General features: G+C 43.5%; 1 protein-coding gene across 10 annotated transcripts in view; it reads right to left on the bottom strand.

Annotated features, from left to right (window-relative positions):
* tmc3 (transmembrane channel like 3) overlaps positions 1–27,588 on the bottom strand; it is a 587,484-nt gene that overhangs the window by 256,096 nt on the left and 303,800 nt on the right. For 9 of the 10 annotated variants that reach the window (XM_077518216.1, XM_077518214.1, XM_077518224.1 and 6 more), the window contains 2 exons: positions 19,772–19,870; positions 19,137–19,279 (listed from right to left, as the gene is read on the bottom strand). In XM_077518216.1, the coding sequence (XP_077374342.1) occupies positions 19,137–19,279; positions 19,772–19,870 (242 nt within the window). Of the gene's footprint in view, positions 1–19,136; positions 19,654–19,771; positions 19,871–27,588 lie in introns of those variants that run through there. The other variant, XM_077518223.1, reaches the window with a different exon arrangement.

The following is a 27,588-nucleotide window of genomic DNA, read 5'->3' as shown; positions in this document are numbered from 1 at the left end:
ATTATAGGTAGGGAATAGAGGGCAAACAAACAATACAAACAATACGCCCCCCCCACCACCGCCACCACCACCAACACACACACACACACACACACGATAAATCATGCAGCTTTTCTAAGATTGCGTCAACATTGACCTGTCCTCAGTAGTGTTTATTTATTATTTAAAAAAAAAAAAAAAAAACTTTCCAAAGGGCACTTTAGGCAGAGGGGCAAGTGTGTCAGCACCACTAGGGGTCGACCTGTGCACGCCTTTGCCAGAGCGGATTCACAGGAGTCATGGATTGGATGGCGGCGATGGGGCGCTGGGTTCTTCGAGCCAGATGAAGCGCACCGTCGGTTGGCGTCATTTAACATTGCTCTCGCAGTCTCCGTCTCTTTCACGTGTGTGTGTGTCCTGATGCATTTTACCGGCTGGGGGAACGTTGAGAGGGCAGTGTGTCCGCTTTCCATGTTGAGGAGTGCGGCCGCGCTGAGCTATTTATGAAAAATGTTAATTGTCATGTTATGTATTCTAAACAAATGTCAGTTAAGGATCTGAGGTTGTATTTGGTTCCCCAACCCCTGCTCTGAGATATGCTATTGGAGAGAAAAAAAATAAAAAATAGATGAGCCTGAAGGCACTTAATGATTTGTTTTTTGTTTTGTTTTGTGTGGAATAGTGTTATTGTGAAGCAAGCAAAAGTCATCCTTGCAAGCAGTACAAAGAATGCACTGCGGTTAAAGGAGCAGATTACCCTGCGATAAATGACACACTTTATAACATAGCCAAATCGAGGCTAAACACGAAATGTCTTGTAAAGCACTTGTGCGATATTCCACTCATCCCGACTTTTAAGTTTAATTCCACAAATAATGTTTCAACTCCCTGTTCGTCCACGGCGTGCGAGGGAAAGTTGGCTTTCGATGGACATTGGTGTCGATGGACACCGAGAGTTGACCAAGATCAGCGGCCTTCATAGAAGGGTGGAACCCACCCCCTATCCACAGCCACTGGAAACCGGAATGCCACAGCACATCTTGCCACCCCGACCAGCACCAAGGGAGGTGCGTAACGCCGGTGTTGAACCCATGCAGCTTGGACGGGCTCAGTTAACTCCCGAGGAGCGACAGCGTCGCCGCCGAGAGGGCCGCTGCTTCTACTGTGGTGAACTTGGTCATCTGGTGGGAACCTGCACCGCAAAGAGAGGCTCACCGGTGAGTTCCCCGTCACCCAGACCCGCCAAGGCCCAAAGACTCACGCAAATCCAGATAATCCACCATGCTATCACCACAGATCTGCCAGCCCTCATCGACTCTGGCTCCGACGAAAGCCTCATGGACTGGGGGCTCGTAAGACAGTTACAAGCCACTACAGAACCCCTCTCCCTGACCAACCAGGCCAGGGCACTTAATGGCAAAGAACTATTCAGCATCACCCACATCACCGAGCCCCTGGAGGTACGAATCGGACAACACCTCGAGACTCTCCGATTCCACGTCTTCCAAGCTTCGTCACCCACCTTGGTTCTGGGACACCCTTGGCTGCGTCTACACAACCCCAGAATCGACTGGAACTCAGGGCACGTACTGGAATGGGGAAAAGACTGTGTGAATCACGTTTTGGGACAACCTGCACCCAGGGCTCCCACAGCCAAAGTTAATCAGGTAACCCTCGCCTCGTCCGCCCAAGAGGAGTATCCTAACCTGCACACAGTTCCGATTTTTACAAAACTTTATTCAGATTTACATCATTTACAAAAAATTTTCAAAACACCAAGTACAAAAACATTATTTACACACAAAATACAAGTGCAATTTAAAACACACAAAATTCAAAACAGCCAAAACATTTTACAACTGTAAAATATGCCAGGGGAAAAGCTTCTTTTTGTCCTTATTTCTTTCTTTCCTTAAAAAACAGAGGATTTGTCTAACCACAGTGTTGCTATCTATTATTACATTCTTGATACTCATAACACATCTAGTTTTCCATAATTTTACACAGACAACAGTTATAATAATTTGGAATAATTCTTTATCTTTTGAAGGTATGTTATTTTCTATCAAGCCATACATAATAGTGATATAATTAACATCTATTTCAAGTCCGACATCTTTCATCAAAGTCCAGACTTGCTGAGCTCTGTGACAATCCATTAATAAATGTTGCAGTGTTTCATCCTCTGTGCAGTTACTCATAGGACATTTTTTTGTAGTAACATAGCATGACCATGACACAATTGCGCGGGTTGGGAGTCTTCCTACAGCGATCAGCCATCTTGTATCTTTCATCGCTTCTGGAATGATGTTTTTTTTTTATATTTAACATGCGGATAACTTCTGTGCTTTGATTCCTGTCTAAACATTTAAAATTTACCTCCCCACCAAAACGTGCATCATTTATTCTTTGAAAGATCATTTTGCATGTTAGACCATTCCAGTCCAAATTCAGGTGCTCATACTGGGCAACAAAGTCTCCAAAAACTAATTTGTATTTAGGGCCCTGTCTAGCTCTTCCAGTTCTTTTTTTCCAGAACGATAAGTCACCGATCCACGGCGCTTTCCTGGATATAGCGAGATACATATTTTTTACGAAGGCGATTTGGAGTCGGCAGCCTAACTCAACCGCACCAAGACACACAGTTCCATCCTGCTACCATCACCTGCGGGAAGTATTCAGTAAGACCAAGGCCATGACTCTTCCTCCGCATCGACCATATGACTGCCCTATTGACCTAATCCCAGGATCGACCATCCCCAAGGGGAGATTGTATTCGGTCTCAGGACCCGAACGCCAGGCCATGAATAACTACATCGACGACTCCTTGAAAGCTGGACTCATCCGGCCGTCTTCTTCGCCAGCAGGGGCAGGATTCTTCTTCGTAAGCAAGAAGGATGGATCCCTACGCCCATGCATAGACTACAGTCCTCTGAATGACATCACAGTTAAAAATTGATACCCACTGCCATTGATGTCCTCGGTGTTCGACCAGTTGCAACAAGCCAAAATATTCAGGAAACTGGATCTCCGAAACGCCTATTACCTTATCCGAATCCGCGATGGGGATGAATGGAAGACTGGTTTCAACACCCCCCGGGGACATTATGAGTACCTCGTCTCACCCCATTCAAGTGTGTCCATGGCTACGACCCTCCGTTCTTCGCCGACCTGGAAGAAGAGGCGACGGTTCCCTCAGTCCAAACAATGGTCCGTCTGTGTCAACGAATCTGGTCGGCGGCCCGGATGGCGCTTCAGCGCCAGGGAGACCGGGTAAAGAGGGCCGCTGACCGGAGAAGGAGACCGGCACCCGAATACCGCCCAGGCCAACGTGTGTGACTCTCTGCAAAGCACTTACGGCTCAAGGTACCATGCCAGAAGCTGGCCCCGCGATTTGTGGGGCCTTTTCCTGTCACCAAGACCATAGGTCCAGCTGCTGTACGGCTCCGCCTGCCAAGATCTCTTCGAATGCACCGTACCTTCCACGTCAGCCAGGTCAAACCGGTCCACGATAGCCCACTGGTACCTTCCGAACCTGATCCGCCTCCCCCCGAGATGATTGATGGCGTCCCCGTTCAGAAAGCTATTGGACGTTCGAAATCGGGGCCGGGGAAGACAGTACTTAGTTGACTGGGAGGGATACGGCCCGGAAGAGAAACAATGGGTTCCCTCCCGGTTCATCGTTGATCCCTCATTGATTGATGACTTTTACCGGGAACATCCTGACCTGCCTGGGCCGTCAAGAGCCGGCCGTTGAGGGGAGGGGTACTGTCACGCCGCCAACGGCGTGGCGGATCGTGCTTTTATTTTTGTATTCATGTTTCCTGTTTATTTTGAAAACCTAACTCCCTTCTTACCTCAGGTCACTTGCCCTTCCTGCTGCCCGCTCATTACCGGTCCCCGCCCATGATTATCGCCACCTGCCACCAATTATCCCCCGCAATAAAAGCCATCAGCCTTCTCCCTCCGTTGCCGAAGTGTCACGTCTGTGCATGGAAGCGTTCCACAGTCCTCGAGTCCTTGATCCTGGTGCCTTGCCTTTTTGCCTTGTTTTTGTGCCTTTTCCTCCCCAGCGGAGCGTCCTTAGTTTCCCCCTGTGCCTTGAGCCTGTTTCTCTCCCCAGCGGAGCGCCTTTAGTTGTCCCCTGTACCTTGTGCCTGTTTTTTCCTCCCCAGTGGAGCGTTTTTTGTTCTCCACTTTTTGATTCCCCTTTCTCCTCTCTGGTTGAGAGGAGACAGCAGCCTGTCGGCTAATAAATCTGTTGCCTTGGTGGCCTACCTTCTCCCTGCGTCTGAGTCCTACCTCTCCACGTCGTGTCAGTAGACAGGTAAATCCCCCTCATAATAACGGTGGAACGTTTGCAACTAAAGTGCATCTTGTCCGTTTCATTTGAAATCCAATGTGGTGGTGTTTAGAGAACGTGAATGAAGAGATGAGGTGCATCAGAGGAGAATCAGCTGAGCTCATTCACACATCATGTACACAGACACGAAATTTTACTCTATCCATATTCGATATGACTTATGACACATCCCTGTCTTATGTTCATCAACTAAAACTTATTTAATAACTTGATCTTACAATTTGAATAGTATAATTATAATTTGATCTGAGAATAATTCAAAGACCAGTGTTTGAGCGAGTGTTTTACTACTAATAATAATCCATCCATCCATCCATCCATCCATTTTCTTGGCCGCTTATTCCTGACAAGAGTCGCGGGGGGTGCTGGCGCCTATCTCAGCTGGCTCTGGGCAGTAGGCGGGGGACACCCTGGACTGGTTGCCAGCCAATCGCAGGGCACACAGAGACGAACAACCACCCATATGCACAAGCACACCTAGGGACAATTCAGATCACTCAATTAACCTGCCATGCATGTCTTTGGAATGTGGGAGGAGACGGAAGTACCCGGAGAAGACCTGGGCATGGGGAGAACATGCAAACTCCACCCAGGAAGGCCGGAGCCTGGACTCGAACCGGAGTCCTCAGAACTGGGAGGCGGACGTGATAACCACTCGTTCACCGTGCCGCCCAATAATAGGAATAACTAGAGCTGCGAGCAGCTATAAAGGGCCCTCGCAGCCCGGGCCACGTTGGGGTCCTTGCACGTTGGGGTACTTGCACGTTGGGGTACTGGCACATTGGGGTACTGGCATATTGGAAGCAAAATTTCTTTGAAAATGGCATAATAAACGTAGAATATTTTTTTGCCAGTGTGTGTATCAAGCTCAACGGGTTTTGGTGATTGTTGAGACCTGCAAAAATCAGCGTCCTTTTTTATTTTTAGGCAATGAGTTGCCCTGATTGGTATTTTTTTGTAAAAGTGTATATACACATCATCGCTCGTTGTACTCATTGCACAATGTTACTTTTATTGTCCAAAGGGGCAATCAAAAATGAATAAAACAAAATGGAAACGTACATACGTTTGGATCGGTGTGAAGCCAGTGAACAATTTGAGTGGTGGAAACTAAAAGAATATTCATAAATGACTTAGTTATCACACTTAGAATGAGTGTACATTTTTTGTACAAAATACCGTATGTGGGGTATTTTTTATTTTTTTATATATAAGCCTCAAGGGCTAGGTGGCGCTGTATTTATAACTGAATGTTGTCATAGAGATACCTTCAGGCCTTGATTATAAGCATACATGTCAAGTGTGGGATTTTTTTTTGGAGCATGTACCGTGGAGTTATTAAGCATATCCTTCATTCACGACATTGCTTTTAATGTCCATAGAGGCTATCAAAATAAATAAAAATATATATATGTTTGGATAAGTCTGATGCCAGTGAACATTTTGAGTGGTGGAAACTAAAAGAATATTCATAAATGACTTAGTTATCACACTTAGAATGAGTTTACATTTTTTGTACAAAATACTGTATGTGGGGTATTATTTTTTCATGCCTCAAGGGCTAGGTGGCGCTGCATATATAACTGAATGTTGTCATAGAGATAACTTCAGGCCTTGACGATAAACATACATGTCAAGTTTGGGATTTTTTGGAGCATGTACCGGGGAGTTATCAAGCATATCCTTTTTCATTGCGAAACACACATTTTGATGCCCCGCCCTCATCATATAGTATTTCGAAAAGTCAAAATTTTTCCCCCTGTTGTTGGCTCAGGTCTTGACATGGTCCAGGCCAAGTCTTAACTCAGTCGGATGAAACGTGTAGGAGAAGTGGGCAAAAGTCTGCCCCCTGTGAATGTGCAAAAATCGTCAAAAATGGGACATTCAAAAATTCGTAGCTCACTTCCTGTTCATTTTAGCATATGGGTACAAGAGACTTTTTTGTAGGTCTTGAGCTCCCTCATACACCTAAAAATATTCGTCGTTCTTGCTTAAACGTACAACCGGGGCTGCTTCGTTAAAAATTTCGAGGGGGCGCTATTGAGTCATTTTTTTTAAAATAGCACAATCAACAATAAAATATTGCTCATTTTACCAGGCCAGATGTGTGTGCCAAGTTTCAGGAGTTTCTGTGCATGTTTAGACCCTCAAAACTGGCGTTGTTTTCTTGGCGAACAGCGCTTAGCCACGCCCACAGCAATTCGCGAAAACTCACAAACTTCGTGTTGTGACATCATGAAGGCCGAAACCCTCATCTGAGCAAATATGAGGTAGGTCCAGTTAACGTGTTTGGAGAAAAACGTAGAAGAAAATTCGTAAGAAAAAAAATTGCCACTAGGTGGCGCTATCAGTTAGATGAAATGTAAGTTAGTAGATGTCTTTAGAGCTGGACTCTCATCAAATGTGTGAAATTTTGAGAAGATAGGATCATCTCGGTCAGGTTAATGCAGCTTTTATTGTCACGAAAAATCTTCAGACTTTGCGTCACCGTAGCGGCCACGCCCTTTGGCGAAAAGTTACAATATTCGGTGTGGAGCATCATCAACATCTTAAGGCTTTTCTGACCAATTTTCAACTGGATCCCTTCAACGAGCTCAGCACAGTAGCTAAAAACGTAAAGTATGACATTTATTGTAACCACTAGGTGGCGCTATATGTAGAACTGAATTTTGTCATATAGATGTTTTCAGGCCGTGACTATTACGTTGCCTGAGAAGTTTGAGATTTTTTGGAGCTTGTACATGGGAGTTATTCAGCATTTGCTCTTTCTGGACAAATGAAATTTTAAAGGCAATATTTGATGCCCCGCCCCCGTCATATAGTATTTCGAAAAGGCAAGACTTTTTGCCCAGCTGTTCTCTTAGGTCTTGAAATGATAAATGCCAAGTTTGAAGTCAATGGGATGAAAAATGTTTGCATAGGGGGAAAAAGCATGACCACAGTGAATGTGCCAAAATAGGCCAAAATTGGACATTAAAAAATTCATAGCTCATTTCCTGTACATTTTAGCTACATGGTCCCAATAGACCTTTTTGTGCGTCTCGGGGTGCTACACGTGCCTGCCAATTTTCGTTGCTCTAGCTCAAACGTGCCGGGCTTGGTTTTTATTTTTCTATGCTAGGGGGCGCTATAGAGTCGCGTTGTTATAACGACTTCATAATATCAAATTTTTCGCCGGACCTGAGGAGTGTGCAAAGTTCGGTGAGTTTTCGTGAATATTTAGGTACCCAAAATCGCGATTGTTTGCGGAGAATAAAGAAGAAGAATAATAACTAGAGCTGCGAGCAGCTATAAAGGGCCCTCGCAGCCCGGGCCACGTTGGGGTCCTTGCACGTTGGGGTACTTGCACGTTGGGGTACTGGCACATTGGGGTACTGGCATATTGGAAGCAAAATTTCTTTGAAAATGGCATAATAAACGTTTACATGTAGAATATTTTTTTGCCAGTGTGTGTGTCAAGCTCAACGGGTTTTGGTGATTGTTAAGACCTGCAAAAATCAGCGTCCTTTTTTATTTTTAGGCAATGAGTTGCCCTGATTGGTATTTTTTTGTAAAAGTGTATATACACATCATCGCTCGTTGTACTCATTGCACAATGTTACTTTTATTGTCTAAAGGGGCAATCAAAAATGAATAAAACAAAATGGAAACGTACATACGTTTGGATCGGTGTGAAGCCAGTGAACAATTTGAGTGGTGGAAACTAAAAGAATATTCATAAATGACTTAGTTATCACACTTAGAATGAGTGTACATTTTTTGTACAAAATACCATATGTGGGGTATTTTTTTTTCATGCCTCAAGGGCTAGGTGGCGCTGCATATATAACTGAATGTTGTCATAGAGATAACTTCAGGCCTTGACGATAAACATACATGTCAAGTTTGGGATTTTTTGGAGCATGTCCCGGGGAGTTATCAAGCATATCCTTTTACATTGCGAAACACAAATTTCGATGCCCCGCCCTCATCATATAGTATTTCGAAAAGTCAAAATTTTTCCCCCTGTCGTTGGCTCAGGTCTTGACATGGTCCAGGCCAAGTCTTAACTCAGTCGGATGAAACGTGTAGGAGAAGTGGGCAAAAGTCTGCCCCCTGTGAATGTGCAAAAATCGTCAAAAATGGGACATTCAAAAATTCGTAGCTCACTTCCTGTTCATTTTAGCATATGGGTACAAGAGACTTTTTTGTAGGTATTTGGCTCCCTCATACACCTAAAAATATTCGGCGTTCTTGCTTAAACGTACAACCGGGGCTGCTTCGTTAAAAATTTCGAGGGGGCGCTATTGAGTCATTTTTGTAAAAATAGCACAATCAACAATAAAATATTGCTCATTTTACCAGGCCAGATGTGTGTGCCAAGTTTCAGGAGTTTCTGTGCATGTTTAGACCCTCAAAACTGGCATTGTTTTCTTGGCGAACAGCGCTTAGCCACGCCTACAGCAATTCGCGAAAACTCACAAACTTCGTGTTGTGACATCATGAAGGCCGAAACCCTCATCTGAGCAATTATGAGGTAGGTCCAGTTAACGTGTTTGGAGAAAAACGTAGAAGAAAATTCGTAAGAAAAAAAATTGCCACTAGGTGGCGCTATCAGTTAGATGAAATATAAGTCAGTAGATGTCTTTAGGGCTGGACTCTCATCAAATGTGTGAAATTTTGAGAAGATAGGATCATCTCGGTCAAGTTTATGCAGCTTTTATTTTCACGAAAAATCTTCAGACTTTGCGTCACCGTAGCGGCCACGCCCTTTGGCGAAAAGTTACAATATTCGGTGTGGGGCATGATCAACATCTTAAGGCTTTTCTGACCAATTTTCAAATGGATCCCTTCAACAAGCTCAGAACAGTAGCTAAAAACGTAAAGTATGACATTTATTGTAACCACTAGGTGGCGCTATATGTATAACTGAATTTTATCATATAGATGTTTTCAGGCCGTGACTATTACGTTGCCTGAGAAGTTTGAGATTTTTTGGAGCTTGAACATGGGAGTTATTAAGCATTTGCTCTTTCTGGACAAATGAAATTTTAAAGGCAATATTTGATGCCCCGCCCCCGTCATATAGTATTTCAAAAAGGCAAGATGTTTTGCCCAGTTTTTCTCTCGGGTCTTGAGATGATAAATGCCAAGTTTGAAGTCAATTGGATGAAAAATGTTTGCAAAGGGGGAAAAAGCATGACCACAGTGAATGTGCCAAAATAGGCCAAAATTGGACATTAAAAAATTCATAGCTCACTTCCTGTACATTTTAGCTACATGGTCCCAATAGACTTTTTTGTGCGTCTCGGGGTGCTACACGTGCCTGCCAATTTTTGTTGCTCTAGCTCAAACGTGCCGGGCTTGGTTTTTATTTTTCTACGCTAGGGGGCGCTATCGAGTCGCATTGTTATGACGACTTAATAATATAAAATTTTTCGCCGGGCCTGAGGAGTGTGCAAAGTTCGGTGAGTTTTCGTGAATGTTTAGGTACCCAAAATCGCGATCGTTTGCGGAGAATAAAGAAGAAGAAGAAGAAGAAGAAGAAGAAGAATAATAATAATAATAATAATAATAATAATTTTTACAAAAACAATAGGGACCTCGCAGCGGTCGCTGCTCGGCCCTAATAATAATAATAATAATAATAATAATAATAATAATAATAATAATAATAATAATTTTTACAAAAACAATAGGGACCTCGCAGCGATCGCTGCTCGGGCCCTAATAATCCGATCGAAAAACAATAGGGACCTCGCAGCGGTAGCTGCTCGGGCCCTAATAATAATAATAACTAGAGCTGCGAGCAGCTATAAAGGGCCCTCGCAGCCCGGGCCACGTTGGGGTACTTGTACGTTGGGGAACTTGCACATTGGGGTACTGGCACATTGGAAGCAGAATTTCTTTGAAAATGGCATGATAAACATGTGGATTATTTTTTTTTTTTGCCAGGTGTGATGAGTGTGTCAAGCTCAATGGGTTTTGGTGATTGTTAAGATCTGCAAAAATCAGCGTCTTTTTTTTATTTTTAGGCAATGAGTTGCCCTGATTGGTATTTTTCGTAAAAGTATATATACACACATCATCGCTCGTACTCAATGTTGCTTTTATTGTCCATAGAGGCGATCAAAAAAATAAATAAAACTAAATAAAAAATACGTATTTGGATCGGTCTGATGCCAGTGAACATATTGAGTGGTGGAAAGTAAAAGAATATTCATAAATGACTTAGTTATCACACTTACAATGAGTCTACAATTTTTGCAAAAATACCGTAAGTGAGGCATTTTTTTTTTAAGCCTCAAGGACTAGGTGGCGCTGTATTTATAACTGAATCTTGTCATAGAGATACCTTCAGGCCTTGACTATAAATATACATTTCAAGTATGGGATTTTTTGGAGCATGTACCGGGGAGTTATTAAGCATAGCCTTCATTCACGATATTGCTTTTAATGTCCATAGAGGCTATCAAAAATACATAAAACTAAATAACAAAAATATGTATGTTTGGTTAGGTCTGATGCCAGTGAATATTTTGAGTGGTGGAAAGTAAAAGAATATTCCTAAATGACTGAGTTATCACACTTAGAATGAGTTTACATTTTTTGTACAAAATACCGTAAGTGGGGTATTTTTTTTTATATAAGCCTCAAGGGCAAGGTGGCGCTGTATTTATAACTGAATGTTGTCATAGAGATACCTTCAGGCCTTGATTATAAGCATACATGTCAAGTGTGGGATTTTTTTTTGAGCATGTACCGTGGAGTTATTAAGCATATCCTTCATTCACGATATTGCTTTTAATGTCCATAGAGGCTATCAAAAATAAATACAAATATATATATGTTTGGATAAGTCTGATGCCAGTGAACATTTTGAGTGGTGGAAACTAAAAGAATATTCATAAATGACTTCGTTATCACACTTAGAATGAGTTTACATTTTTTGTACAAAATACCGTATGTGGGGTATTTTTTTTTCATGCCTCAAGGGCTAGGTGGCGCTGCATATATAACTGAATGTTGTCATAGAGATAACTTCAGGCCTTGACTATAAATATACATTTCAAGTTTGGGATTTTTTGGAGCATGTATCGGGAAGTTATTAAGCATATCCTTTTTCAGTGCGAAACACAAATTTTGATGCCCCGCCCTCATCATATAGTATTTCCAAAAGTCAAGATTTTTCCGTCTGTTGTTGGCTCAGGTCTTGACATGGTCCAGGTCAAGTCTTAACTCAGTCGGATGAAACGTGTAGGAGAAGTGGGCAAAAGTATGCCCCCTGAAAATGTGCAAAAATCGTCAAAAATGGGACATTCAAAAATTCGTAGCTCACTTCCTGTTCATTTTAGCACATGGGTCCAAGAGACTTTTTTTGTAGGTCTTTGGCTCCCTCATACACCTAAAAATTTTCGTAGATCTTGCTTAAACGTACAATCGGGGCTGCTTCGTTAAAAATTTCTAGGGGGCGCTATTGAGTCATTTTTGTAAAAATAGGACAATACATGATAAAATATTGCTCATTTTGCCAGGCCAGATGTGTGTGCCAAGTTTCATGAGTTTCTGCGCATGTTTAGACCATCAAAACTAGCGTTGTTTTCTTGGCGAACAGTGCTTAGCCACGCCCACAGCGATTCGCGAAAACTCACAAACTTCGTGTTGTGACATCATGAAGGCCGAAACCCCCATCTGAGCAAATATGAGGTTGGTCCAGTTAACGTGTTTGGAGAAAAATGTACAAGAAAATTCGTAAGAAAAAAAATTGCCACTAGGTGGCGCTATCAGTTAGATGAAATATAAGTTCGTAGATGTCTTTAGGGCTGGACTCTCATCAAATGTGTGAAATTTTGAGAAGATAGGATCATCTCGGTCAAGTTCATGCAGCTTTTATTGTCACGAAAAATCTTCAGAATTTGCGTCACCGTAGCGGCCACGCCCTTTGGCGAAAAGTTACAATGTTCGGTGTGGGGCATCATCAACATCTTAAGGCTTTTCTGACCAATTTTCAACTGGATCCCTTCAACGAGCTCAGCACAGTAGCTAAAAACGTAAAGTATGACATTTATTGTAACCACTAGGTGGCGCTATATGTATAACTGAATTTTTTCATATAGGTGTTTTCAGGCCGTGACTATTACGTTGCCTGAGAAGTTTGAGATTTTTTGGAGCTTGTACATGGGAGTTATTCAGCATTTGCTCTTTCTGGACAAATGAAATTTTAAAGGCAATATTTGATGCCCCGCCCCCGTCATATAGTATTTCGAAAAGGCAAGATTTTTTGCCTAGTTTTTCTCTTAGGTCTTGAGATGATAAATGCCAAGTTTAAAGTCAATGGGATGAAAAATGTTTGCATAGGGGGAAAAAGTATGACCACAGTGAATGTGCCAAAATAGGCCAAAATTGGACATTAAAAAATTCATAGCTCACTTCCTGTACATTTTAGGAAATGGCTTCCACTGACTTTTTTGTGCGTCTCGGAGTGCTACACATGCCTGCCAATTTTCGTAGGTCTAGCTCAAACGGGCCGGGATTGGTTTTTATTTTTCTACGCTAGGTGGCACTATAGAGTCGCGTTGTTATGACAACTACATAATATCAAATTTTTCGCCGGGCCCGAAGAGACTGCAAAGTTTGGTGAGTTTTCGTAAATGTTTAGGCCCTCAAAAATGCGATCGTTTGCGGAGAATAAAGAAGAAGAAGAATAATAACTAGAGCTGCGAGCAGCTATAAAGGGCCCTCGCAGCCCGGGCCACGTTGGGGTCCTTGCACGTTGGGGTACTTGCACGTTGGGGTACTGGCACATTGGGGTACTGGCATATTGGAAGCAAAATTTCTTTGAAAATGGCATAATAAACGTTGACATGTAGAATATTTTTTTGCCAGTGTGTGTGTCAAGCTCAACGGGTTTTGGTGATTGTTAAGACCTGCAAAAATCAGCGTCCTTTTTTATTTTTAGGCAATGAGTTGCCCTGATTGGTATTTTTTTGTAAAAGTGTATATACACATCATCGCTCGTTGTACTCATTGCACAATGTTACTTTTATTGTCCAAAGGGGCAATCAAAAATGAATAAAACAAAATGGAAACGTACATACGTTTGGATCGGTGTGAAGCCAGTGAACAATTTGAGTGGTGGAAACTAAAAGATTATTCATAAATGACTTAGTTATCACACTTAGAATGAGTGTACATTTTTTGTACAAAATACCGTATGTGGGGTATTTTTATTTTTTTTTATATAAGCCTCAAGGGCTAGGTGGCGCTGTATTTATAACTGAATGTTGTCATAGAGATACCTTCAGGCCTTGATTATAAGCATACATGTCAAGTGTGGGATTTTTTTTGGAGCATGTACCGTGGAGTTATTAAGCATATCCTTCATTCACGATATTGCTTTTAATGTCCACAGAGGCTATCAAAAATAAATAAAAATATATATATGTTTGGATAAGTCTGATGCCAGTGAACATTTTGAGTGGTGGAAACTAAAAGAATATTCATTAATGACTTAGTTATCACACTTAGAATGAGTTTACATTTTTTGTACAAAATACCGTATGTGGGGTATTTTTTTTTTTATGCCTCAAGGGCTAGGTGGCGCTGCATATATAACTGAATGTTGTCATAGAGATAGCTTCAGGCCTTGACGATAAACATACATGTCAAGTTTGGGATTTTTTGGAGCATGTACCGGGGAGTTATTAAGCATATCCTTTTTCAGTGCGAAACACAAATTCTGATGCCCCGCCTTCATCATATAGTATTTCGAAAGGTCAAGATTTTTTCCCCCTGTCGTTGGCTCAGGTCTTGACATGGTCCAGGTCAAGTCTTAACTCAGTCAGATGAAACGTGTAGGAGAAGTGGGCAAAAGTCTGCCCCCTGTGAATGTGCAAAAATTGTCAAAAATGGGACATTCAAAAATTCGTAGCTCACTTCCTGTTCATTTTAGCATATGGGTCCAAGAGACTTTTTTGTAGGACTTGGGCTCCCTCATACATCTAAAAATATTCGTCGTTCTTGCTTAAACGTACAACCGGGGCTGCTTCGTTAAAAACTTCTAGGGGGCGCTATTGAGTCATTTTTGTAAAAATAGCACAATCAACAATAAAATATGGCTCATTTTACCAGGCCAGATGTGTGTGCCAAGTTTCATGAGTTTCTGTGCATGTTTAGACCCTCAAAACTGGCGTTGTTTTCTTGGCGAACAGCGCTTAGCCACACCCACAGCAATTCGCGAAAACTCACAAACTTCGTGTTGTGACATCATGAAGGCCGAAACCCTCATCTGAGCAAATATGAGGTAGGTCCAGTTAACGTGTTTGGAGAAAAACGTAGAAGAAAATTCGTAAGAAAAAAAATTGCCACTAGGTGGCGCTATCAGTTAGATGAAATATAAGTCAGTAGATGTCTTTAGGGCTGGACTCTCATCAAATGTGTGAAATTTTGAGAAGATAGGATCATCTCGGTCAAGTTAATGCAGCTTTTATTTTCACGAAAAATCTTCAGACTTTGCGTCACCGTAGCGGCCACGCCCTTTGGCGAAAAGTTACAATATTCGGTGTGGGGCATGATCAACATCTTAAGGCTTTTCTGACCAATTTTCAAATGGATCCCTTCAACAAGCTCAGCACAGTATCTAAAAATGTAAAGTATGACATTTATTGTAACCACTAGGTGGTGCTATATGTATAACTGAATTTTATCATATAGATGTTTCCAGGCCGTGACTGTTACGTTGCCTGAGAAGTTTGAGATTTTTTGGAGCTTGAACGTGGGAGTTATTAAGCATTTGCTCTTTCTGGACAAATGAAATTTTAAAGGCAATATTTGATGCCCCGCCCCCGTCATATAGTATTTCAAAAAGGCAAGATGTTTTGCCCAGTTTTTCTCTCAGGTCTTGAGATGATAAATGCCAAGTTTGAAGTCAATTGGATGAAAAATGTTTGCAAAGGGGGAAAAAGCATGACCACAGTGAATGTGCCAAAATAGGCCAAAATTGGACATAAAAAAATTCATAGCTCACTTCCTGTACATTTTAGCTACATGGTCCCAATAGACTTTTTTGTGCGTCTCGGGGTGCTACACGTGCCTGCCAATTTTTGTTGCTCTAGCTCAAACGTGCCGGGCTTGGTTTTTATTTTTCTACGCTAGGGGGCGCTATCGAGTCGCATTGTTATGACGACTTAATAATATCAAATTTTTCGCCGGGCCTGAGGAGTGTGCAAAGTTCGGTGAGTTTTCGTGAATGTTTAGGTACCCAAAATCGCGATCGTTTGCGGAGAATAAAGAAGAAGAAGAAGAAGAAGAAGAAGAAGAAGAAGAAGAAGAAGAAGAAGAAGAAGAAGAAGAAGAAGAAGAAGAAGAAGAAGAAGAAGAAGAAGAAGAAGAAGAAGAAGAAGAAGAAGAATTTTTACAAAAACAATAGGGACCTCGCAGCGGTCGCTGCTCGGGCCCTAATAATAATTCTTACAAAAACAAGAGGGACCTCGCAGCGGTCGCTGCTCGGGCCCTAATAATAATTTTTACAAAAACAATAGGGACCTCGCAGCGGTCGCTGCTCGGGCCCTAATAATAATAATAATTTTTACAAAAACAATAGGGACCTCGCAGCGGTCGCTGCTCGGGCCCTAATAATAATAATTTTTACAAAAACAATAGGGACCTCGCAGCGGTCGCTGCTCGGGCCCTAATAATCAATAAATAAATATTCCACTGTCATAAATTGAATAATTTAAATAATAATAATATAATAATAATAATAATAATAATAATAATAATAATTAATTAGCTGTGAATAATATACACTTTATTAACTCCATGACATATTAGATTTTTTTTTTTTTTGTTAAGTCACTGCATACCGAACTGAACCGAAAACGATCAGCACAAAACCGAACCGAACCGAGGATTTAGTGAACCGTTCCAGCCCTAATACACACACACATATATATATATATATATATATATATATATATATATATATATATATATATATATATATATATATATATATGTGTGTGTGTGTGTGTGTTAGGGATGCATCATCATCCGTGCGGATCGCGATGGAGATCAGAGAATCCAAGTCAGCTGGCAGTTCCACGGGAATCTGGAGTTCCTGTATGGCGGGTGTGAGTCCTTTCAAAAAGTTATCCTGCAGAGCTGTGGAGTTCCAGCCACAGTTGGCTGCCAAGGTGCGAAAGTGGATAGCATAGTCACTGACGGACTCCTTGCCTTTTTGGAGCCGGCTCAATGCTCGTGCCTTTTCTCGGTCATTGCTGTCAGGATCGAACACTTGGCGCAAGGCGGCTTGAAAATCCTGGACATTCTGGCAGACCGAGGAACCCCTGGCCCATTCCGCAGTTGCCCAGGCTTTGGCCCGTCCAGTCAGATGTGACACCATGAAGGCCACCCGGGACCGGGCTGTGGAAAATGCCTGTGGAGAATGTTCGAAATGAATGTCACATTCCGTGAGGAAAGTCTGACATCGTCCAGGTTCACCGGAGTATCGCTCTGGGGAGGTGAATGACGTGGTTGGAACGGAGAGTTCGGGCTGGGGTTGCTGTCCTGTGGTGGATGGAGCCCGGCGCCGCATATAGCTCACCAGTTCATGGACCTGGCTCGACAGCTCCCCCAGCTGCGAAACCATGGCTTGCTGAACCCTTTCCTGGTTCTCAAGTCGGACCTCCTGGCTCTGAAGTGTAGCCTCGACCTTCCCTGCTGGGTCCATGCTGGCCGAAGTGTACTGACACGACGTGGAGAGGTAGGACTCAGACGCAGGGAGAAGGTAGGCCACCAAGGCAACAGATTTATTAGCCGACAGCTGCTGTCTCCTCTCAACCAGAGAGGAGAAAGGGGAATCAAAAAGTGGAGAACAAAAAATGCTCCACTGGGGAGGAAAAAACAGGCACAAGGTACAGGGGACAACTAAAGGCGCTCCGCTGGGGAGGGAAACAGGCTCAAGGCACAGCGGGAAACTAAGGACGCGCCGCTGGGGAGGAAAAGGCACAAAAACAAGGCAAAAAGGCAAGGCAACAGGATCAAGGACTCGAGGACTGTGGAACGCTTCCATGCACAGACGTGACACTTCGGCAACCGAGGGAGAAGGCTGATGGCTTTTATTGCGGGGGATAATTGGTGGCAGGTGGCAATAATCATGGGTGAGGACCGGTAATGAGCGGGCAGCAGGAAGGGCAAGTGACCTGAGGTGAGAAGGGAGTTAGGTTTTCAAAATAAACAGGAAACATGAATACAAAAATAAAAGCATGATCCGCCACGCCGGTGGCGGCGTGACATCTACGAGCTTTATGAGACTTAAGTGGTGCTATGCTAACATCGAATATCATCGCGTTAAACCAAGATCCCGTTTGAAACAAAACACACAACGATTTCCAGCCAGTTGTAATTCCGACGTTCGTTTTATACAAATCTTGCTCTGTAGAGGACTTTTGCGAGTCAACACAAACACTGCTGTTAGCTCGATACAGTTCAACAGCAAGTAAATAGACTCACCAGTACTTGGATGTTTCATTTTTTTTTTCTGTCCCGATTCCACGCCATCCCACGCATTTTCGTTCCAAGTCCATTGCTGATATTTCATGGACGCCGCCATATTGGATATATCACAAGCTGCCAGTGTGTTTGTGTTGTATGCAACATCTTGGTAAGAGGACAGACAATCGTTCACAAAATTTTGTTAGATTTCGGTTCATCCCGCTGCTTACCACAAGTGGCCCACTGGGCGGCTCGCATTCCATATATATGCTCCTTAGCCAGCAGGGCCCCCAGAGGGTCAACAGATTTGACACAAACTGTATATCCTATGCATATGTAAGGCAGTTTTTTGTTTTGTTTTTAAACTACCATGTCAGGTATAGTCTGCTGCCCCCACAAACCGATGCAAGGATGAACGACAGAAGATGGATGGATGGATGGATGGATGGATGGATTGATGTGTCATGACTCGGGTCATGCAGGAGTAATGTTTGGGTCTAGTCTCATGTCTGGGTTCACGCCTGGGTCAAGTTTGAGTCCATGACCTGTTAAGTTGAGGTCAAGTGTCTGTTTTGTACTGATGTAACCAGCATCAGGTTTCGGCTGGTTTAATGCTATGTGATGTTATGTGGTGTCAAGAATCTTTAATGCTATGTTATGTTAGGTGATGTCAAGAACGATCTGTAAGAACTATGTGATGTGAAGAATCTTTAATCACGTTACTGGGTCAACAGCCCATCATATAATTCCATGTTAGTACTAGGACCCACATGTCTAGCCACAACCAATGGGATCGATTTACTGTCTATATAAGCTGTCTGAGTATGTGGGCCAGATTATTGCTCTCTGTTCCTCTTTGCTTCTCCGCAGCCCAAGGGGACTTGGCGTCTCGTGATTCTCGATGCATTCTCGTTTTTCGTTTAGTCAAGTTATGTGAATAAATAGTTAAACCCTTATTTGTGTCGGCACTTTGGGATCCGACTCCAGCACATGACAGGGTGGATGGATTCCAAACTGTACAACATTTAGAGCATTCGGCTTTGGAGGTTCCGTCCTATCTACTTTTACATTGCAGTTCATATGGATATACAATTTGCCATTCAGCTTTTATTCATTTAAGTTGCTTAATTACTGAGATTAAGGTGGAAGAAGATCAGCGTATTGAATCAATCAGCAGTGTCCTATTTTTTCATACTAGCTGTCAAATTTCAACAAAAAGCAACAATTTTTACTCATTCATTTTAATTAATTCTACTATTCATTCTGATTACAAAGCGCTTATTAAAACATATATTTGAATTGCAATGAAAATTATAATTACTTTCTTAATAGAATGATGAAACTGTAGGCAAAGACAGCCATCCCAACCAAGAAGTAGGCAAGGGGCAACCGGTATCCCGCACTGCCGATTTTCCGCACGCTTCCATAATAGCCATAAAATAACACGGAGTACTGGAGGTAACCCTGTGGATAGTTACACGCACGCACACACACACGCACACACCCCAACATCACTTAGTAGTAACCGCCTACTTTGTAATAAAAAGCACAGAGAGAGAAAGTGGATCTTTGGAAGACCCTGGTACGCTGGAAAAGCACCACTTCCTTCTTTTGCAAAAGAAAGAAAAAAGTTCTGATTCTGGCTGTATTCATTGCTTCATGTCTCATTTGGTCAATGTTGCCCTAAAAAAGTAATTAGATATAGTTAAAAATTACTTCTTAAAAAGAAAGTCAATGTTAGCAAAGCATTTACTGCCTTGTAAAAGTAATTAGTTAGTCAGCAAAAGTAACTAAAGTAACATAGTATCATATTACTGTATTCTTTGAGTCGCTGACATTTTAACCAGCAAATCACATTGCTGGAATTACGTTTGTGTGCACGCTCTTTATGTATTCTGGCTGTATGTAATGTTCTATTAAGCTATTGTTTAAACATGACAGGAGCGAGAAGCTTGCCCCAAGGGACCAGATGGTGTCCAGATCCTGAGCAGAATGGAGGTGCTCCTTGGGAATAGTTTTGCTCCTTGTGGTTCCAAACGGGGCTCCAGCAAGCAGCTAGCAGAGACAGAAAAAAACATTCATCAGGATAATACAGCAAAAATAAAATGTTGAATATAAAGTTACATTTTTACATTGTGTGCAAAAAAAAAAAATAGGTTAAACTTGATGTTTCTTAACTCATTCACTTAATTTTCACTGAAGCAACCCCCTTCGCTCCCGGCTGTTTTACTGTATTTTGATTGATTCTGCAAGGTCCACAGAATATTCTGTTCTATTGCTATAAAAACATGGAACGTACCAAAGGAAAGGTTAGAGTCTCTTCTTTCATCATGAAAAAAGTATATTTGTATCTGGTTCCGTTTTGCAGTAATTACCATTAGAATATATAAGTTTCATCATTATTCACTAACCTGTTGAAAACACTGGGGAAAAGAGCTTATTGCAACACGGCCCTTGCCGATCTCTTATACTCTGCAGCCACCTGCTGGCCGTTTTTTGTAATAACTACCATTGCTTTAAGCGACATCCATCCATTCATCCATCTTCTACCGCTTATCCGAGGTCGGGTCGCGGGGGCAGCAGCTTTAGGAGGGAAACCCAGACTTTCCTCTCCCCTGCCACTTCAACCAGCTCCGCAGGCAGGATCCCAAGGCGTTCCCAGGCCAGCCGAGAGACATAGTCCCTCCAGCGTGTCCTGGGTCGTCCCCGGGGCATCCCGCCGGTGGAACATGCCCGGAACAGGAAGCATCCGAACCCGATGCCCGAGCCACCTCAGCTGGCTCCTCTCAACGCGGAGGAGCAGTGGCTCCACTCTGAGTCTCTCTCGGATGACCGAGCTTCTCACCCTATCTCTAAGGGAGAGCCCGGACACCCTGCGGATGAAACTCGGCCGCTTGTTCCGGGATCTTGTTCTTTCGTTCACGACCCACAGCTCGTGACCATAGGTGAGGGTTGGAACGTAGACCGACCGGTAAATTGAGAGCTTTGCCTTTTGGCTCAGGTCTTTCTTCACCACGACAGACCAATACAGTCTGCACAACTGAAGACGCTGCACCCATCCGCCTGTCGATCTCTCGCTCCATCCTACCCTCACTCGTGAACAAGACCCAAAGATACTGAACTCCTCCACTTGGGGAAGGATCTCATCCCCGACCTGGAGAGGACACGCCAACCTTTTCTGACTGAGGACCATGGTCTCGGATTTGGAGGTGTTGATTTTCATCCAAACCGCTTCACACTCGGCTGCGAACTGCTCCAGTGAGAGTTGGAGATCTTGATGAAGCCAAAAGCACCACATCATCTGCAAAAAGCAGGGATGCAATGCTGAGGCCACCAAACCGGACCCCCTCAACGCCTCGGCTACGCCTAGAAATTCTGTCCATAAAAATTATGAACAGAATCGGTGACAAAGGGCAGCCTTGGCGGAGTCCAACCCTCACTGGAAACTAATCCGACTTACTGCCGGCAATGCGGACCAAACTCTGGCAACGGTCGTACAGGGACCGAACAGCCCGTATCAGGGGGCCCGGTACGGCATACTCCCGAAGCACCCCCCACAGGACTCCCCGAGGGACACGGCCGAACGCCTTCTCCAAATCCACAAAACACATGTGGACAGGTTGCGCCAACTCCCACGCACCCTCGAGGATCCTGCTGAGGGTGTAGAGCTGGTCCACTGTTCCACGGCCAGGACGAAAACCACATTGTTCCTCCTGAATCCGAGATTCGACTTCCCGACGGACCCTCCTCTCCAATACCCCTGAATAGACCTTACCAGGGAGGCTGAGGAGTGTGATCCTTCTGTAGTTGGTACACACCCTCCGGTCCCCCTTCTTAAAAAGCCAATCTGCCAATCCAGAGGCACTGTCCCCGATGTCCAAGCGATGTTGTAGAGGAGTGTCAACCACGACAGCCCCACAACATCCAGAGTCTTTAGGAACTCCGGGCGGATCTCATCCACCCCCGGGGCCCTGCCACCGAGGAACTTTCTAACCACCTCAGTGACTTCGACCCCAGAGTTAGGGGAGCCCACCTCAGAGTACCCAGACTCTGCTTCCTCAAAGGAAGACGTGTCGGTGGAATTGAGGAGGTCTTAAAGGTATTCACCCCACCGATTCACGACGTTTTGAGTCGAGGTCAGCAGCACCCCATCTCCACTATGCACAGTGTTAATGGTGCACTGCTTTCATCTCCTGAGACGCCGGATTCTGGACCAGAATTTCCTCGAAGGAAGTTGGTGAGTTGGCGAGCGCCTGGTGGCCGGGCCTGCACCCATGGGGCGCGGCCGGGCACAGCCCGAAGAGGCAACGTGGGCCCCCCTTCCCACGGGCTCACCACTGGTGGGAGGGGCCAAAGGGGTCAGGTGCAGAGTAGGCTGGCGGACCGATCCCCAGCTACAGAAACTGGCTCTTGGGACATGGAATGTCACCTCTCTGGCAGGTAAGGAGCCCGAGCTGGTGTGTGAGGCCCAGAAGTTCCGACTAGATATAGTCGGACTCTCCTCCACACACGGCTTGGGCTCTGGTACCAGTCCTCTCGAGAGGGGTTGGACTCTCTTCCACTCTGGAGTTGCCCACGGTGAGAGGCGCAGAGCAGGTGTGGGCATACCTATTGCCCCCCGGCTCGGTGCCTGTACGTTGGGGTTCACCCCTGTAGACGAAAGGGTAGCCTCCCTCCGCCTTCGGGTGGGGGGACGGGTCCTGACTGTTGTTTGTGCATATGCACCAAACAGCAGTTCAGAGTACCCACGCTTTTTGGAGTCCTTGGAGGGTGTGCTGGAGTGCTCCCCTGGGGATTCCCTCGTCCTGCTGGGGGACTTCAACGCTCACGTGGGCAATGACAGTGAGACCTGGAGGGGCGTGATTGGGAGGAACGGCCCCCCGATCGGAACCCGAACGTTGTGTTCTGTTATTGTACTTCTGTGCTCGTCACGGACTGTCCATAACGAACACCATGTTCAAACATAAGGGTGTCCATATGTGCACTTGGTACCAGGACACCCTAGGCCGCAGTTCGATGATTGACTTTGTAGTCGTGTCATCGGATTTGCGGCCGCATGTTTTGGACACTCAGGTGAAGAGAGGGGCGGAGCTGTCAACTGATCACCACCTGGTGGTGTGTTGGCTCCGATGGCAGGGGAAGATGCCGGTCCGACCTGGCAGACCCAAACGTATTGTGAGGGTCTGCTGGGAACGTCTGGCGGAATCCCCTGTCAGAAAGAGTTTCAACGGCCAGCCCCGGCAGAGCTTCTCCCTTGTCCCGGGGGAGGCGGGGGACATTGAGTCCGAATGGGCCATGTTCCACGCCTCCATTATTGAGGTGGCCGATCGGAGCTATGGGCGTAAGGTGGTTGGTGCTCTAAGCAACATCTTCATGTTAAAAGCTTTCTCAAAGCATTCTATATGCTCTAGCACATAGGTGTCAAACATAAGGCCCGTGGGCCGGATCAGGCCCGCAAAGGGGTTTAATCGTCCCCGTGAGATGATTTTGTAAAGTTAAAAAAAATAAATAAATTGTAATGTCGGACTAATTAATCAGTCGGCCACAATCAAAATATATCAAATTTGTAACTTCACAAGCAGTCCTTGTACGGTGGAATCCTCGTGGATGTCATTATTTTACACACAACTTAAAGTTACGGTTTGTTTAATTATTATTGTGTGAAGGCTGGTGGCCTTCACACATATGTTATTCATTCTTTCTTCTTCTTCTTCTTTTCTTCTTCTTCTTCTTATTCCGCCCACTTTTTTTGACGTGAAACTACTTAAACTACATAATTCATCCGATTTTCGCCATTCCAATTTCAAACTATTCCTAAAACTCACGCGCTTGTATTATTCCTACGATTCACGCCTTACCCACAATTCCCGATTTCGTACCCGATTTTTCCCCATTATTCTTAATGGGAGATTCTACATTTCACATTTACTTCCACATTATTCATTCGATTCACTTCATTCCAACTTCACTACATTCCAGTATTTCATGTTATGAGCGATTCCAGCTTTTCAGTTCCAAAATTCACAATTTCCGATTTCGTAGCCGATTATTCCCACATTATACATTTTCAATTTATTTCCGCATTATTCATCTGATGTACTTAATTCGAACTTCAGTACATTCCAGTATTTCATGCTCTGAGCGATTCCTGCTTTTCAGTTCCAAAATTTACAATTTTCGATTTTGTAGCCGATTAGTCCCACATTCTACATTTTGGAGATTCTACATTTCACATTTACTTCCACATTATTCATCCGATTCACTTCATTCCAACTTCAGTACATTCCAGTAATTCATGCTATGAGCGATTCCAGCTTTTCAGTTCCAAAATTTACAATTTTCGATTTTGTAGCCGATTAGTCCCACATTCTACATTTTGGAGATTCTACATTTCACATTTACTTCCACATTATTCATCCGATTCACTTCATTCCAACTTCAGTACATTCCAGTAATTCATGCTATGAGCGATTCCAGCTTTTCAGTTCCAAAATTCACAATTTCCGATTTTGTAGCCGATTATTCCCACATTAAACATTTTCCATTTACTTCCACATTATTCATCCGATTTACTTCATTCCAACTTCAATATATATTCCAGTAATTCACACAATGAGCTCTTCCAGCTCATCAGTTCCAAAATTCACAATTTCCGATTGCGTAGTCGATTATTCCCACATTCTATATTTTCCATTTACTTCCACATTATTCATCCGATTTACTTCATTCCAACTTCAATATATTCCAGTAATTCACGCCATGAGGTCTTCCAGATTTTCAGTTCCAAAATTCACAATTCCCGATTTCGTTGTCGATTATTCCCACGTTCTACATTTTCCATTTACTTCCACGTTATTCATCCGATTGACTTCATTCCAACTTCAGTACATTCCAGTAATTCATGCTATGAGCTATTCCAGCTTTTCAGTTCCACAATTCACAATTTCCGATTTCGGAGCCGATTATTCCCACATTCTACACTTTCTATTTACTTCCACATTATTCATCCGATTTACTTCATTCCAACTTCAGTACATTCTAGTATTTTATGCTATGAGCTATTCCAGCTTTTCAGTTCCAAAAATCACAATTTCCGATTTCGTAGCCGATTATTCCCACATTCTACACTTTCTATTTACTTACATATTATTCATCCGATTTACTTAATTCCAACTTCAACATATTCCAGCAATTCAGGCCACGAGCTCTTCCAGATTTTCAGTTCCATAATTCACAATTTCCGATTTCGTAGCCGATTATTCCCACATTGTACACTTTTCATTTACTTCGACATTATTCATCCGATTTACTTCATTCCAACTTCAATCTGTTCCAGTAACTCACGACATGAGCTCTTACAGCTTTTTAGTTCCAAAATTCACAATTGCCGATTTCGTAGCCGATTATTCCCACATTCTACACTTTCCATTCAACACCATTCAATATCATTCAACATCATTCAACATTATTCCAAATCATTCCACAGGTATTCATTCAGCTCTCCAGCCTTCACAAGCCATTTCTCCAGAAATGGCATTTTCTAGTTCTTGTTATTATTATTACTATTATTATTATTATTATTATTATTATTATTTTAAATCAAAGACCAACAAACGTGTTAAATACGACAATTTCAATTCCTGCTAACACAAATAGATATGACAAGGATTAGCGTCCTTATGTCATTAACTGCGCCACGCAATGCCTTCTGGGAACAATATATATGCAAAACAGGTCGATTTAACACATCCAGGACTCTGTTCCACTTGCATTTGTATTGTTTTTTGGAACAATACGATTACAGTTGAGCTCCGTAATTTAGGGCTGGCACACAAATAGCGAAAATCTGCGTAGAATTGACAGCAATTGTTTTTAAGTTATATACCGTTATTTTACCGATGCGGCCCACTTGGTAATATATTTTCCTCCATGCGGCCCCTGAGCTAACCTGAGTTTGACACCCCTGATGTGGCATTAAAAAAAACAACAACAAAAAACAAAGAATGGGAGTGCAGGACAAAGAATTAAATAAAATATATATATTTATACGTTTTTCGGTTTAAATTAGTTTTAAGAAAATAAGAAAAGATTTTCATCAATTTTGTGCTATTATCCAATTATCATGTGTAGCGTGGGGTTGCGGGCCCAACTGCGAGGAAACACAAGACTCATCCCAACAAGAAGGATTAGACAATTGTAGGTGACAGGACAATGACCCGCCAAGGTCTGAAAGGAACCCAGGAACAAAGGCCTTGTTCAGACTTCCAGTCCAAATCCGATTTTTTAGCCCATCCAGATTGAAAGTGGATGGCTCTTTTGTAGTCTGAACAGTCACAAAGCAAATGAAATCAGATTATTCGGGACGGATTTAAACCACATGCGGAAGGTAGTTTCATATCCAATTTGGACAGGATGCATCTCAGTCTGACTAGCTCGAAACACTCAGAATGGATTTGACTTTCTTTTTTAATGCACCACACACATACACATTCATTTTTTGGGGGGATGCGGGTGGATCGGAGTAGGGGAAATCTTTTCCCTCTGCTCCATCCCACCTGCTCCCAATTTTAATGCACCACACGCACACATGCCTTCCACATGGCTGGAGGTGGGGTGGGCACGTCTTCCCTCTCTGCGCTGCTGCCCACTGCCGGTTTCCGGGGGTGGGGGGGTTTGCGGGATGCGGGGGGTTTCGAGGGGGGGTTTATTTAGTTTGTTGGAATTTAAAGGTTTCTGGGGTTGGCGTAAGACTCTGATTTTGTAACCATGTGGAAGGCAGGAAGTGTTTGGTCGGTGCTGGATTTTACTTTGATTTATCTTTCTTTTCTTTTTATCTTTTCTGACTTTTTTTCTGGTTTCCTGAACGTCTGAACCTCACGACTCTGGCGAGACTGAAGTATTCGCTTAAGGTGAAGGGTAATGGGATTTTTGTTAGGTTTTAGATGAATTAGTGAGTATAAGTATTTACTAGGGGTGGGACAAAAAACCGATTCGACCGAACCATCGGTCGTCAAGGGGAGCTAAACGACCGTATCGGTAGCAGACTTGTCAACCGATACAAAATCCTTAGATACATTGCTTGTAAAGCTGTGGACCGGATATCGCGTGGCTGTGAATCGGTTGCGAGTGAGGCTTTATGGTTTTCATAACAATAGCAAGAGTTCTGCGCCGTGCTCTACTTGTTTTGTTTACATTTCAGTAGCATCACTATTCAAGCTTCCCTGTTTACAGAGAGCTAGCAAAGTAGCGCTCAGAGACGCTTCATTCCCCGGATGTTGTAAACATAATGCAAAGACGTTACGCACCTTGGGGAGGAGCCTACCGTCAACGCCGTGCTCGCGACACGGCGCGCGCGCGCACAACGAGTGACAACATGCAACAGTTAGCAGAAGCCGGTGCCGTACATCTCGGTATTTCCCATTGCTATCGAGTCCTCTCGGTGCACTTGTATGTCCCGGGCCGGCGTTGGTGTTGCGCGCGAGCCAAAAAGAATAACTCCCGTGACGATCCAATGCATGGATTCAAACGACACAGGTATGTTCCACAGCCAACACACCAGCTATGCTAAAAGCACACTGCAAGTATCTCATTTCTCAGTTTGTGGCTCCCTGTTAATGTATACAGCTAGCATGAGCAGCAGATAGGAGAACTGAGACGTGCCCGTGATTACGTCATCAAACGCAAAATGAACGACAGCCCAAAAAACAAAACATAAACAGTAGTGATTCCGTGGTCATCATCTTGTCTCAGATTAAAAAAACAAAACAAAAAGA

This window comes from Festucalex cinctus, chromosome 4 (genome assembly GCF_051991245.1).
Source record: "Festucalex cinctus isolate MCC-2025b chromosome 4, RoL_Fcin_1.0, whole genome shotgun sequence".
NCBI lineage: Eukaryota > Metazoa > Chordata > Actinopteri > Syngnathiformes > Syngnathidae > Festucalex > Festucalex cinctus.
The sequence above is the reverse complement of the archived record's forward strand: the minus strand, read 5'-3'. Positions and strand labels throughout refer to the sequence as shown.